Source organism: Arachis duranensis, chromosome 4 (genome assembly GCF_000817695.3).
Source record: "Arachis duranensis cultivar V14167 chromosome 4, aradu.V14167.gnm2.J7QH, whole genome shotgun sequence".
Taxonomy (NCBI): domain Eukaryota; kingdom Viridiplantae; phylum Streptophyta; class Magnoliopsida; order Fabales; family Fabaceae; genus Arachis; species Arachis duranensis.
Window position 1 is genome coordinate 115,999,080 of NC_029775.3, and position 12,474 is coordinate 116,011,553.

General features: G+C 31.8%; 2 protein-coding genes across 2 annotated transcripts; one reads left to right on the plus strand and one right to left on the minus strand.

Annotated features, from left to right (window-relative positions):
• The first annotated feature begins 4,046 nt into the window (after nucleotides 1–4,046).
• On the plus strand, nucleotides 4,047–5,917 carry LOC107486721 (myb-related protein 306). Its single transcript, XM_016107284.3, has 3 exons — nucleotides 4,047–4,475; nucleotides 4,612–4,741; nucleotides 4,832–5,917. The coding sequence occupies exons 1-3, from the start codon at nucleotides 4,343–4,345 to the stop codon at nucleotides 5,637–5,639; spliced, it is 1,071 nt and encodes a 356-aa protein (XP_015962770.1). The 5' UTR covers nucleotides 4,047–4,342; the 3' UTR covers nucleotides 5,640–5,917.
• Nucleotides 5,918–7,594: 1,677 nt separating this feature from the next.
• On the minus strand, nucleotides 7,595–8,119 carry LOC107486292 (secreted RxLR effector protein 161-like). The gene has a single exon (XM_016106841.1). The coding sequence runs from the start codon at nucleotides 8,117–8,119 to the stop codon at nucleotides 7,595–7,597; it is 525 nt and encodes a 174-aa protein (XP_015962327.1).
• Nucleotides 8,120–12,474: the final 4,355 nt, after the last annotated feature.

Below are 12,474 nucleotides of genomic sequence, written 5' to 3' on the forward strand. Positions count from 1 at the left end.
GTTGAATTATATTATGTTATGTTTATTATTTTATTTTTTTTTAAAAAATTATCTTTTTTCAATTAATAATATCTACAGATATCTACAAAAATTTGTCATTCTACGAAGGAATTTTGGGTCATAGAATCTCACTGCAGTCCCTAAATATTGGGTGGTTATGCCTTGATTAGTAGTGTATGATGCTTGCATTCAGTAAAAAGAAAAACAGAATTATTTAGGTAGCTTTAATTTTAAGATTATAGTTTCTCACTTTCATTATATATATGCTTATCAAAGAGAAGCAAAAAAGTCTTTATGGTCGCTGTCCTAAATATTAATAAGCATTGATACTAAGTGTACGAATGCTTAATGAATTTAGTGATAAGTTAAAAGAAAAAAGGTGGTGGTTTATTGAGATCACCGATGAGCAAACAATGAACAGGGGAGGTGGACATTTACGTGTGACATCATTTATAAACTTTTCTATTAATTAATAAGAAAAAAAACTGTAATATGATCTTCATACCAAAATTTTATCAATCATACAAATTTGGATTTGCTTATGACGCTTATTTAGTTCTACAGAATACTTTAAACATTTTAATATAGTAGAAAATTTAAAAGTTCAATTCTTTCTTATTATAGCTTAATTAACAAGTGCTCTATATATATAAAAATAAATTTAGCCAATGAGAATTTACATAGTTTCATAAGGTCTGAAATATTTAAGAGTTTTGTTAATATTTGTTTTAAAGAAATTTTTTAAAAAATATTATAATTAACAAATTTACGTAATTTTTTTTAGTTTTATATATTAAATACATCAAAAATAACAAATTATTTTCCATTTATACTTTAATTTTAACCAATGTATACATGTGTCATTAGGATAAACAACAATGTTAGGAACCAACTCTATATAAGCCAAGAATCAGCTAATTGGTAAACCAGAGGCACCGGTGACTTTAACCAGATGTTGCTATTGATAGGCACACGGATGTTTTTTTTCTTGTAAATTTGATGGTTTTGGATATGATTTCTATGTTTCATGTGTTACGCATTAATAAAACATAATTAATTATATGGAACCAACTAATGAATGATCAAAGCATCTGTTCTGTGATTCTCTCCTATCACTAGCGTATCTTCCCTCATGTTTTGAACGTGGTCAACAATAACTTAAAAAACAAATTAAATTATAAATTAATAAAACTAATTATAATTAATTATGTTGTTCCATTCTTGACTGATTATTAGTTGGTTCCATATACTTTTCCTAGGATAAAACATAAAAACATGTCTATTCTTAATGTTAAAAGAATATTCAATTTAATCTCTTGAAATTTAGAGCTAGATTTAAATTAATTCTTAAAATTTTAAATGACTTAAATTTGACTTTTAAATTAGTATTTTTATCCGTAATAGCATTATGAAAATATAAATTTTTTAGAATTATGGTCTACTTTGTCCTGATAATATAGATTACGTCAGATACAAAAAAATTTATAGAATCAAACTATTTTTATAAAAAAGATTGTAGGTTGACAAAAATTTTCGATTAAGAAGACTAATATCTCTATAGATAAAAAATTAAATAATAAGATTCTTAGTTATTATTTTTATATGAAAAAGTCTAAATTTTTGTTAATAATTAATTTAAAATTCTTTATCTAAAATTTAAAATAATTTAACGTGTATACTTTTATATTTAATTAGGTGTTAAGTCTATTGCACAAATAAAAATAATTAATTTTTATATTTACTATTTAAAAATGATATTTTTTTCTCTCTATATATAAAAATATAATTAGATATTAGCATAAAAAATGATATTGATAGTTATAAAATTAACTCAAAATTAATTTTTTTAAACTATTAAATCTTGATTCTAAATTTTAATTATAACATTAGTATTCTCTCTAAATTATATGTAATAAATATTTGAAAGAAGAGAAATAAAAATATAGATAAAAAAATAAATGGTAAAAATTTAAAACTAAATGAAAAACTAAAAAAATATGTAATAATAATAATATTTTTTATTTTAATTATATTATTTTATTAATTTTATTTTTTGTAGAACAGAAATATAGAAAAAATAGAGAATGAGAGAAAAGAGAGAGAAAGATAAAGATGAAGAATGATAATGAGAATTTGTTAATTTTAGAAGAAAAAAATTATTTTAATTGGAATAAAATAATATCAAATGATATATTTTGATTTGTCAAATTATTAATATAAAATATAAATTAATATAGAGTGAAAATGATAGAGAAAAATAGAAAAATAGAGAGAGGTAGATGAGAGAATTTAGGAAGGGAGTTTATTAATTTTAGAGAAAAATATTTTCTCTCAATTTTAATAAGAGAGTATCATGTTTGGTTATTAAATTAGATAGTAGTATATGATACATAATATAGGTATATTTCAATTTCAATTTCAATGTTTCAATTTTAATGCAATTAAAGAATATCATGTTGTACATTTTGATTGTCAAATTCGTAATTAGTCATTAATAATGATATATAAAAGAGATAAAGTGATTGAAGGACTGAGAGAGATAAAGAAAGAAGAGTGAGGAGGGGAGAACTTTTTAATTTTGGAGAGAATGATTTGATTTCAATTGCAATGAGAGAGTGACATGTGGCACATTTTAGTTGTAAAATTAGTAAGGAGGAGGGAAGGATTCTTTAATTTTGAAGAGAAATATTCGATTTCAATTATAATAAGAGAGTGACATGTGACATATTTTGATTGTAAAATTAGTAAGAATGAAGAAGAATACATTAATGTTGGAGGAAAAAATTTGATTTCAATTGTAATAAAAAAATAACATGCGAAGCATTTTAATTATAATTTGACATATTAATTTATATTATCACGTTGAATAAAATAAAATGATATTATTTTATATTAGTGTTCAATCTTTAACAATATATTCTCATTTTATGACCATTACTAGTAAAAAAATATATAAAAGATGTTATTTTTGTTAAAGATTAAATGTTAATATAAAATAATACCATTCTATTTTATCCAACATAATAAATTAATGTGCCATATCAATAGATCATTAACGAAAACAAATTTAAAAACTAACACAAACTATTATTATAAAATTAAAAATTCAATTTGAGTGAATTGAAATTTTAGACATAAATTTAAATCAAACTTCAAATTTTAGAAATCAAATTAAACATAAACTCCTTAATATTCTTAACAACTCATAACAAGTGGCTAAACAAATTCTTATATAAATAAATAAATGCTCCTACAAATACATACCCATTAAATCTAGCCAAAAACATGTTGTAATTTGCAAAACCCTAAAAGTTAATGGGTAATAAGGTTGGTTATAAGCAGATCCTACGTGATGATCTATTCCCTATAATGGAAGAGGTGATTAGGCTTTGCAAAAGTCAGCTTTATCCTCATTGAAGCAATTAATGGCATGCCGGGGATTAGAGACATTTAAAGGCTGAGATACATATGGCTTTCCCAGTGCAACCCACATTCAATGCAACGCGCTTTTCATTACTATTACTCTTACCACTATTATTATTCTTATTATTTACTTATTACTATTACTATCACACACACACAGCTGAATAATTTGCTGCCCTTCACTTAATGCCCTTGCTGTCAACTTTTGACCTTGGAGCACCTTCCTCTCTTCTTTACTTCTTTAAGTCAACATCCTCACACACCTCAACACTCTCAATTTTTTTATCATATATTAATATTAATTCTTTTTCTAGAAGCATTCTAATTTTTATTAACATTTTCTATTTTAAAATATTTATAATTGTTAAATCACATCCGTTTTTTAAATAATTATTCATGTAATTAGTACAAAAAATAATTAATTTTACTGATATGTCATTACGTATTTGTTTATACATTTAAAGTTACTTTATATTAAAAGTATATTAAAATTTTTTTTAAAAATAAATTAAATATATAATAAAATAATGTAAGGGATATCGGTTACACCACCTCCAAAGTCATACCCCCAACATTTTAACCCCCTTTGTGTTTTTGCTATATATGTACACCAAGCACTCCTTAGCCTTGGACACTTGCCTTAGCTTACACCAAGAAAAAGAGGTTATATATTATATATTCTATATCATAGAGAAGTAGCACATAGATAGATAGATAGATCATCACAAAGAAGCAAGTGATAGGGAGAGGAAAACGACCGAGATATCTACACACATATATTTACATACATAATTATAATTATAGCTACAATAATTATAATTATAATAATTAGTTGTTGTTGTTGTTATATTGAGGAGGGAGTGCACTCACATAAGCTAAAGAATTGAAGAAGAAAGAAGGGAAAAGAAAACAAGGAGACATGGGAAGACCACCATGTTGTGATAAAGAAGGTGTGAAGAAGGGTCCTTGGACTCCTGAAGAAGATATCATTTTGGTCTCTTATATCCAAGAACATGGTCCTGGCAATTGGAGGGCTGTTCCTACCAACACAGGTATTTATTATTTTTTTAATATTAATTATGTTCATATATACATATCTAGCACTATGATCTCAAAAAGCTTCATTTTTGTTGGCTCTTATTAGTGGGCTTTAATTAATTAGTTTCCACTTTAATTAAAATTTTCCAGGGTTATCAAGATGTAGCAAGAGTTGTAGACTTAGATGGACTAATTACTTGAGGCCTGGAATCAAAAGGGGTAACTTCACTGAACAAGAAGAAAAGATGATTATCCATCTTCAAGATCTCTTAGGAAACAGGTAAATTAATTAATTAGTTATTAATATTTATTATTATTTTTTGGATATATTTTCACATGGCGAATTAATTAATTGAATTTATGGATGCAGATGGGCTGCAATTGCTTCATACCTACCACAAAGGACGGATAATGATATAAAGAATTATTGGAACACGCATCTGAAGAAGAAGCTCAAGAAGTTGCAAGCTTCAAGTTCTGGAGTTTGCAACTTCGACGAAACCGGAACTGGAACCGGAGCGAGTTATTCCGGTTCGATTCCGGTTCGAGGCCAGTGGGAGCGAAGGCTCCAAACCGATATCCACATGGCGAAAAGAGCCCTCAGTGAAGCCCTTTCACCGGAGAACAATAATAATAATAATAATTTTTGTTCTTCATCTTCAACAAAAGCGATTACACAATCATCATCTTTGTGCTATGCTTCAAGTGCTGAGAACATAGCACGTTTGTTGAAGGGTTGGATGAAGAATCCAGCAACAAATAACAAGTGTTCGAGAACAAGCTCTTCATCTTTGACTACTCAAAACAACACTTTCTTTGTTGTTAATGGTGGTGACACAGCTTCAAAGGGATCAGGAGGAGGAAGCAGTAGCAATGATAACAGTGTTGAGTTGTCTGAAACCTTTGATTCCTTGTTTGGTTTGGAGTCTTTGGATTACTCATCAAACGCTACTACTACAACCACTACAACTACCACTACCACTTCAGATCATGAACATGACCAGTTTTCTCATCAATCTTTGTCTCCTAATGATGAGAACAATGTTTTTCAAGAAAATGAAAGCAAGCCTGAGATTATTGAAGATGTCATGCCATTCTCTTTGCTTGAGAAGTGGCTTCTTGAAGAGGTTGCTTGCCAAGATCAGAAAGTTATTACTACCGACGCCAAGTTCTTCTAGAACAATCAAGAAGATATAGAAGAATGTATGGTTCAACTTTTTGTGACATATAATTATTAATTAATTATATATATCATCATCAGTTCTAGTGAAAATTAAAGCTAGGAGAAGATGTAATTTCATCAAATCATCAAAAGTTTGATGCTAGCTACAAGTGTATATCTATCTCACTAGTAACATTATAGTATTTATCATATACTATATGTTATATATATTATTAATGTTAGGTGCATCATATCACTGGAAAAGTTTGCTTCTTCTATATATGTGTAAAGTTGATGTGATGAGATCTTAGTTTCTTTTTTATTCTTTCATTGTTTCATTATTGTGTTCTTCCTGGAAATTCAAGTTTAATTTCACATGTCTTCAATTTTATTACTCCATCTGGGATTTAGTTTCTGTGTTAATTGCAAGTGTTCAATTTAACTAAAATTCTTAGTAATTAATCAAGCTAATAAATTAAAAATACATATTTAAAATTAGGGATTAACTAAGGACACCAAAAAGATTAACTTTATTTTGATGATTTTTATACATCTATTAATAACATTGACAATACAAAAAAAAAAATCATTGAAACTCTCTCTTGGGATATTCTTGATCATTTATTAACCAAACTCTTAAATCAAAATTTTACCATATAAAAACGAGAACTTTAGGATGCGTTTTTATTTTCAATTTTTTTATTTTTTATATTTTATGAAAAAAATAAAATTTTGTTTTTTCACAAAATTTTAAAAATTAAATACACTTTTATAGATCAGTTATTTTCCTCAGGAAGTAACCGTTTAGATAAGCAAATTTTGATGGTTTGATTTGAATTTTACATGGGTTGCTAAGCTAAAAATGGTATGATATGTGACAATACATCATTTAAACGATGGATGCTGCCGTCTCCAAAGGCACCCAGATATATTTTTTACCACCTTGTTATGGAAATAGTAGTTAGTAGTCAATATATATTATATTGTTGGCTTAATTTACTTTCACGATCATTTTAATGAAGAAAAAGCATTAGCTGATTATTATTTTTTTTTATCATTTAGCTGATTATTTAATAAACTAAGTATAAAAGAGTTAATTTTTTATTACTTAATAATATGAAATAATTTTCTATTGTAAAATTAATTTTAAACTAAATTTTTGAAAGATTTAGAGTTTAGAATTAAGATTTAGGAGTTTTAAATTTAAAATTTTGAAGTTGAAATTTAGAATAATTTTTTTTAAAAAATTGATTGATGTTGATTGAAAGGTATCATATCATAGAGGGTGATCTTGAAGAAGAGTCAAAACAGAAGTTGAAAGAAAGAAAGAACAGAGAAGGCAAGAGGGAGAAGAGATTTCATTGAATGAATGAGTGGAATTACAAAAGTTACCTTGTAAAGTGAGGAGGAGGATTATTTATAAGCAATGAAACTAGCGGTGAGTTGAGCAAGGAAGCTTCAAGCATCTTCTAGCATCTATAGCTAACTAACTAACTAAAAAGGGAAGAGTGAGGACTAACAGCACTAATTGCCTAACAGAATTGACAGCAAACACATGCCTTCTAACAGAATCAATCAGCAAGCACATAAGGCACAATACTCATTCTAAACGTGCTTAATTCTAACCATGCCATAACTCCTATATCATCATCTCTAGTTGTCCACCTTTGTTGATTGTAAACACTTTGTTGACTGCTAGACACTATAACTTCAAGCATCACCACTATCTTCAGTTGCTGTCATCTACTGTTGATTGTGAACACTCAGCCTACCTCGAAAGTGAAGAAAGTTCTCAGAGGGTATTGCCTTTGTAAGGATGTCCGCTACTTGAACTGAGCCTGGAATGTGACTGACCTGAATTGCCTTGCTATTAACAAAGTCACGGACAAAATGTAAATCTATTTCAAAATGTTTGGACTTAGAGTGCAAAATGGGATTAGCAGCAAGTAGGACAGCACTCAAGTTATCACATTATAGCATTGGTGCTTCTGGTAGAGGATGCAATAGCTCTCTCATCATAGTCTTTATCCAAGTCAGTTCTGCCACTGCCTCTGCCATACTCCTGTACTCAGCTTCAGTGCTGGATCTAGCTACCACTGTCTGCTTCTTTGAAGTCCAGGAGATTAGGTTTGTCCCAAGAAAAATGCAATAGCCATTGGTAGATTTTCTATCATCCGGGTCTCGAGCCCAGTCCGAATCACTATAAGCAGTTATTCCCAAGGAAGTCTCTCGCTTTAGATGTAAACCATAGCTGGATGTGCCACTGAGATACCTTAGAACTCGTTTGACCAGCTTCCAATGCGACTCTAAAGGAGCTTGGATAAACTGTGACAATTTGTTGACACTATAGCATATTTCAGACGTGATTATTGTTAAGTATTGCAAGCTACCAATGATTGATCTGTATAGCTGTAGATCACAGAAGCTGGAACATCCAAGTGTTGTGATCTTTATTGTGGAAGGCAAGGGAGTGTGACCAGGTGCACAGCCCACCATGCCAGCTTTCTTTAGGAGCTCATGAATGTACTTCTGTTGAGTGAGTATTAGCCCTTTATCACAGGTTTTGTTTACCTAGATTCCAAGAAAATAGTGCAGGTCTCCCATGTCCTTCAGGACAAATTTATCATTCAGTTTTGCTATAACCTCCTTCACAAGCTCTGTTGACTTCCCAGTTACTATGATATCATCAACATACACAAGCACATAGGTCTTGAGCCCTCTATGATTCTGAATGAAGACTGAGATATCAGATTTTGTGGCTTCAAAACCAATCTCCCTTAAACCACCAGCCAACTTGTAATACCACTCTCTTGGGGCTTGCTTCAACCCATAGAGAGCTTTGGTGAGCTTACACACCAATGAGGGATCTCCTTGCTCATAACCAGGAGGCTGTTTCATGTATACTTCTTCTGTTAAATCACCATAAAGAAAAGCATTGTTTACATCTAGCTGTCTGATTGTCCAGGACTTTGATATAGCAATAGAGAGTATGAGTCTGATGGAAACAGGTTTCACCACAGGACTATAAGTTTCAGTAAAATCAGAACCAGGCCTTTGGGCATACCCTTGAGCAACCAGCCTTGCTTTATGCTTTTCCAAAGAGCCATCTGCATTGTATTTTATTCTGAAAATTCACCTGCTGCCAATTGCTTCTCTGTTTGGTGGAAGCCTCATTAATTTCCATGTTGTATTCTTGATCAATGCAGCATATTCTGCATCCATAGCTGCCTTCCACTCTGAAAATTTCAGGGCTTGTGTTACAGTTCTTGGCTCAACATTTGCAAGGAAAACCTTTGGCTTGATTATGCCAGCTTGGCCCCTGGTGATCGTTGGGTGAGAATTAGCTGCTGTAGAAGGGTGGATAGGATCTGAATTCATAGACATTGGTAATACAATCTCAATGTCATTAATAGGAATTGGAGTTGGATTGGAGGAGCTTGCTATTGGTAACTCAGTTCTAACTAGAGGATTGGTAGCAGGGATGTCTATTGGCTGCTGAGGTACTGTGGAGTTAATCTGAGAGGAGGTAGAGGAGGTATGACTAGCAGAGTGCTGACTTAAGACATCTTCCAATGGGGCTGATTCAGGTCTTGAAGTATTCAGTCTTGGAATGGTTGGAATGACTGGGACAGTAGATGAGGCATTATTATTATGAGTGTGATTTGTTGCTTGCTGAAAGGGGAACTGATCCTCAAAGAATACCACATGAGGAGTGATAATGACTCTTCCATATTGAGTGAGGCATTTATACCCTTTATGGGAGGTTCCATACCCAATGAAGGTGCAGGGGGAAGACCTGAAGTCCAACTTATGCTTGTTGTAAGCTCTATGATGAGAAAAACACAAGCAGCCAAAAACTCTAAGCTGCTCATAGGAGGGTTTCTTGCCAAACAATTTTTTCATAGGAGATAATCCATTTAGGACTGGTGTTGACAGCATATTTGTCAGCTTTGCAGCAGTAGTGAAAGCCTCACCCCAAAATTTTGTAGGCATGGATGCGCCTGCAAGTAAGGTAAGCCCCATCTCAACCACATGACGATGTTTCCTTTCAGCAGCTCCATTTTGCTGATGTATATGGGGACATGAAAACCTGCAAATAACTCCTGTGGCCTGCAACAGCTTAGATAAACTCACATACTCAGCAGCATTGTCACATTGCAACATCTTCAATTTCTTGTTTAATTGTAATTCAGCAGTTTGTTGGAAATGATTAAATACTGATTTTAGTTGAGCTCTAGATTTAATTAGGTAAAGCCATGTGAATTTAGAGAAGGCATCAATGAAGTTGACAAAATACCAATGTCCATTATTATCTGCAATAGGGGCTGGTCCCCAAATATCAAAATGTACAAGTTCTAGAGGATGTTTGTATACAGTTTGTGACAAAGAGAAAGGTAGATGATGAGATTTGTCAATACAACAGGCTGAACAATCTATTTTGGTTACAGAAAGGGAAATTTGACAAGATTTTAGTACTTTTGAAACAACATTATGGTTGGGATGTCTTAGTCTAGTATGCCAAGTCAGCAGATCATCTTTGTTTCTTATTGATGCAGTGAAGGCTTCTGGTGAGCTTTGAGGAGCTGGAAATTTATAAAGGCCTTGGTGAACAATGCCTTGAAGTATTATCTGTTGAGTATCTTTTATTTTTATGCAACACCTATCATCATGGAATTCAAAAAAGACTTGGTTGTCACAGCATAATTGATATACACTTAATAAGTTCTTTGTAATCTCAGGCACACACAGCAATTTCTTAAGGTATAGTATCCTAGAGCTCAAATCAGATTTAATGCATGAATTTCCAACAAAGAAGATTTGCAAACCTGTTACATTACCAACAATGACTTGTTCATTTCCACAATACTCCTCCTTCTCTAGTAGATTCTGCTCATTATGAGTCATGTGATGAGTAGCGCCTGAATCAGGATACCAGCTTGGATCTTTAACTGTGGCAGGTGTTACCAAGACATTGCAAAAGTTGGCATTAGGTTGAGAAATTTGTTGAGAGACTTGATTGTTGTATCCTTCATTTTCATAATCTCCTTCATAAGGATCTTCACTGTACCTATGCCAGCAAATTCTTGCTGTATGGCCTAATTTGTTGCAAATTTGGCACTGAGGTCTGTCTTTTGTGTTTTGCATTCTTCCTCCTTTATTGAACTGGCCTCTACCAACTTGAAACTATCCATTATTTGACTGTTCCTGTGTCCAGGATTCTTGAGAAGATCTTCCTCCATTGAAGGCACCTCTGCCTCTTCTGGACATCCTTCCTCCTCTTCCTCAAAAGCTGCCTCTAAAGTTTCCTCTTCTAAATTGAGTAACATTGGCTTGGACAAATGCCTCTGGCTTTCTGAATCTAGAAAGCATGCTCTCATGTGCAAGTAATAATGCCTCTAGCTCAGTCACTGTTATGCTTTGAGCTCTTGCTAGCACAGAGGTGTATACTGAGGAATATTCTTCAGTTAGGCCATGTAGGATTGCATTTACATGATCACTATCATTGATTGACTCTCCAACAGAAACTAGTGCATCAATTGTACCTTTAATCGAAAGCACATAGTCTGTCACTGATGCTCCGATCTGAAGTGTGCTGAGTTTATGCTTCAGTTGCATTACTTTTGCCTTGATTTGAGAAGCGAAATGATCCTCCAACCTCTTCCATACCTGATGTGTATAGGTGCAACCAACCATTCTTGTAGTAAATGACTTGCTCATTGAGGCTAAGAGCCAGAATTTGAGTAATGCATCCTGCCTTTTTCATTGTTGATATTGTGGATTCAACATTGCATCTTCATCATCTGTAACTAGATACTGTTGAGGAATTTCCTTTCCTGTGATGTGACTCAACATATCATTTCCTTCAATTGTTGAGAATGCTTGATCTTTCCACTGTAAGAAATTTTCCTCATCCAGCTTCATTGAAATTGGCGTTGCTGTGAATCCCTGAGCCATTGTGTGTGACTCTGATTTCCTTGTTCTTGTGATTTGGATCTTGCGGAAGCTATGGCACCATGAGCTCTGATATCATAAAAGGTATAAGATCATAGAGGGTGATCTTGAAGAAGAGTCAAAACAGAAGTTGAAAGAAAGAAAGAAAGAACAGAGAAGGCAAGAGGGAGAAGATATTTCATTGAATAAATGAGTGGAATTACAAAAGCTACCTTGTAAAGTAAGGAGGAGAATTATTTATAAGCAATAAAACTAGGAGTGAGTTGAGCAAGGAAGTTTCCAACATCTTCTAGCATTTATAGCTAACTAACTAACTAAAAAAGGAAGAGTGAGGACTAACAGCACTAACTGCCTAACAGAATTGACAGCAAACACATGCCTTCTAACAGAATCAATCAGCAAGCACATAAGGCACAATACTCATTCCAAACGTGCTTAATTCTAACCATGCCATAACTCCTATCATTGATTAAAAAATTAAAGTTAAATAATCTCTAATTAAATTTTTTTAATAAATCATTAAAAGAATTTCTCTAAATCGTCAACTACTTTAATTACGTTTAGTCCCTTTTCAATGACATGTAACAAATCTAATTAAACAATAATTTTTTTTATAGGTCTACTTACACAATAATGATGAAAAGCATTTGTCTAAATCGTCAACCATTTAAGATAATAATTCAAAAATTAAGAAATGACCTAATAGTATTAAAAAAAAGCCTCATCCTATTAACTCTTTTGCTTAACGATGATTCCCTCGTTAATTAAAACATACTTCGACCCTCCATTTTAACTTTTAAATCCTCATTTTTATACTAACCATCTTTTATAAAATGATGATTGTCATTCGAACCCTCTCTTACACTTTTAACTATACAAAGTAAGCCATAACAAAAATA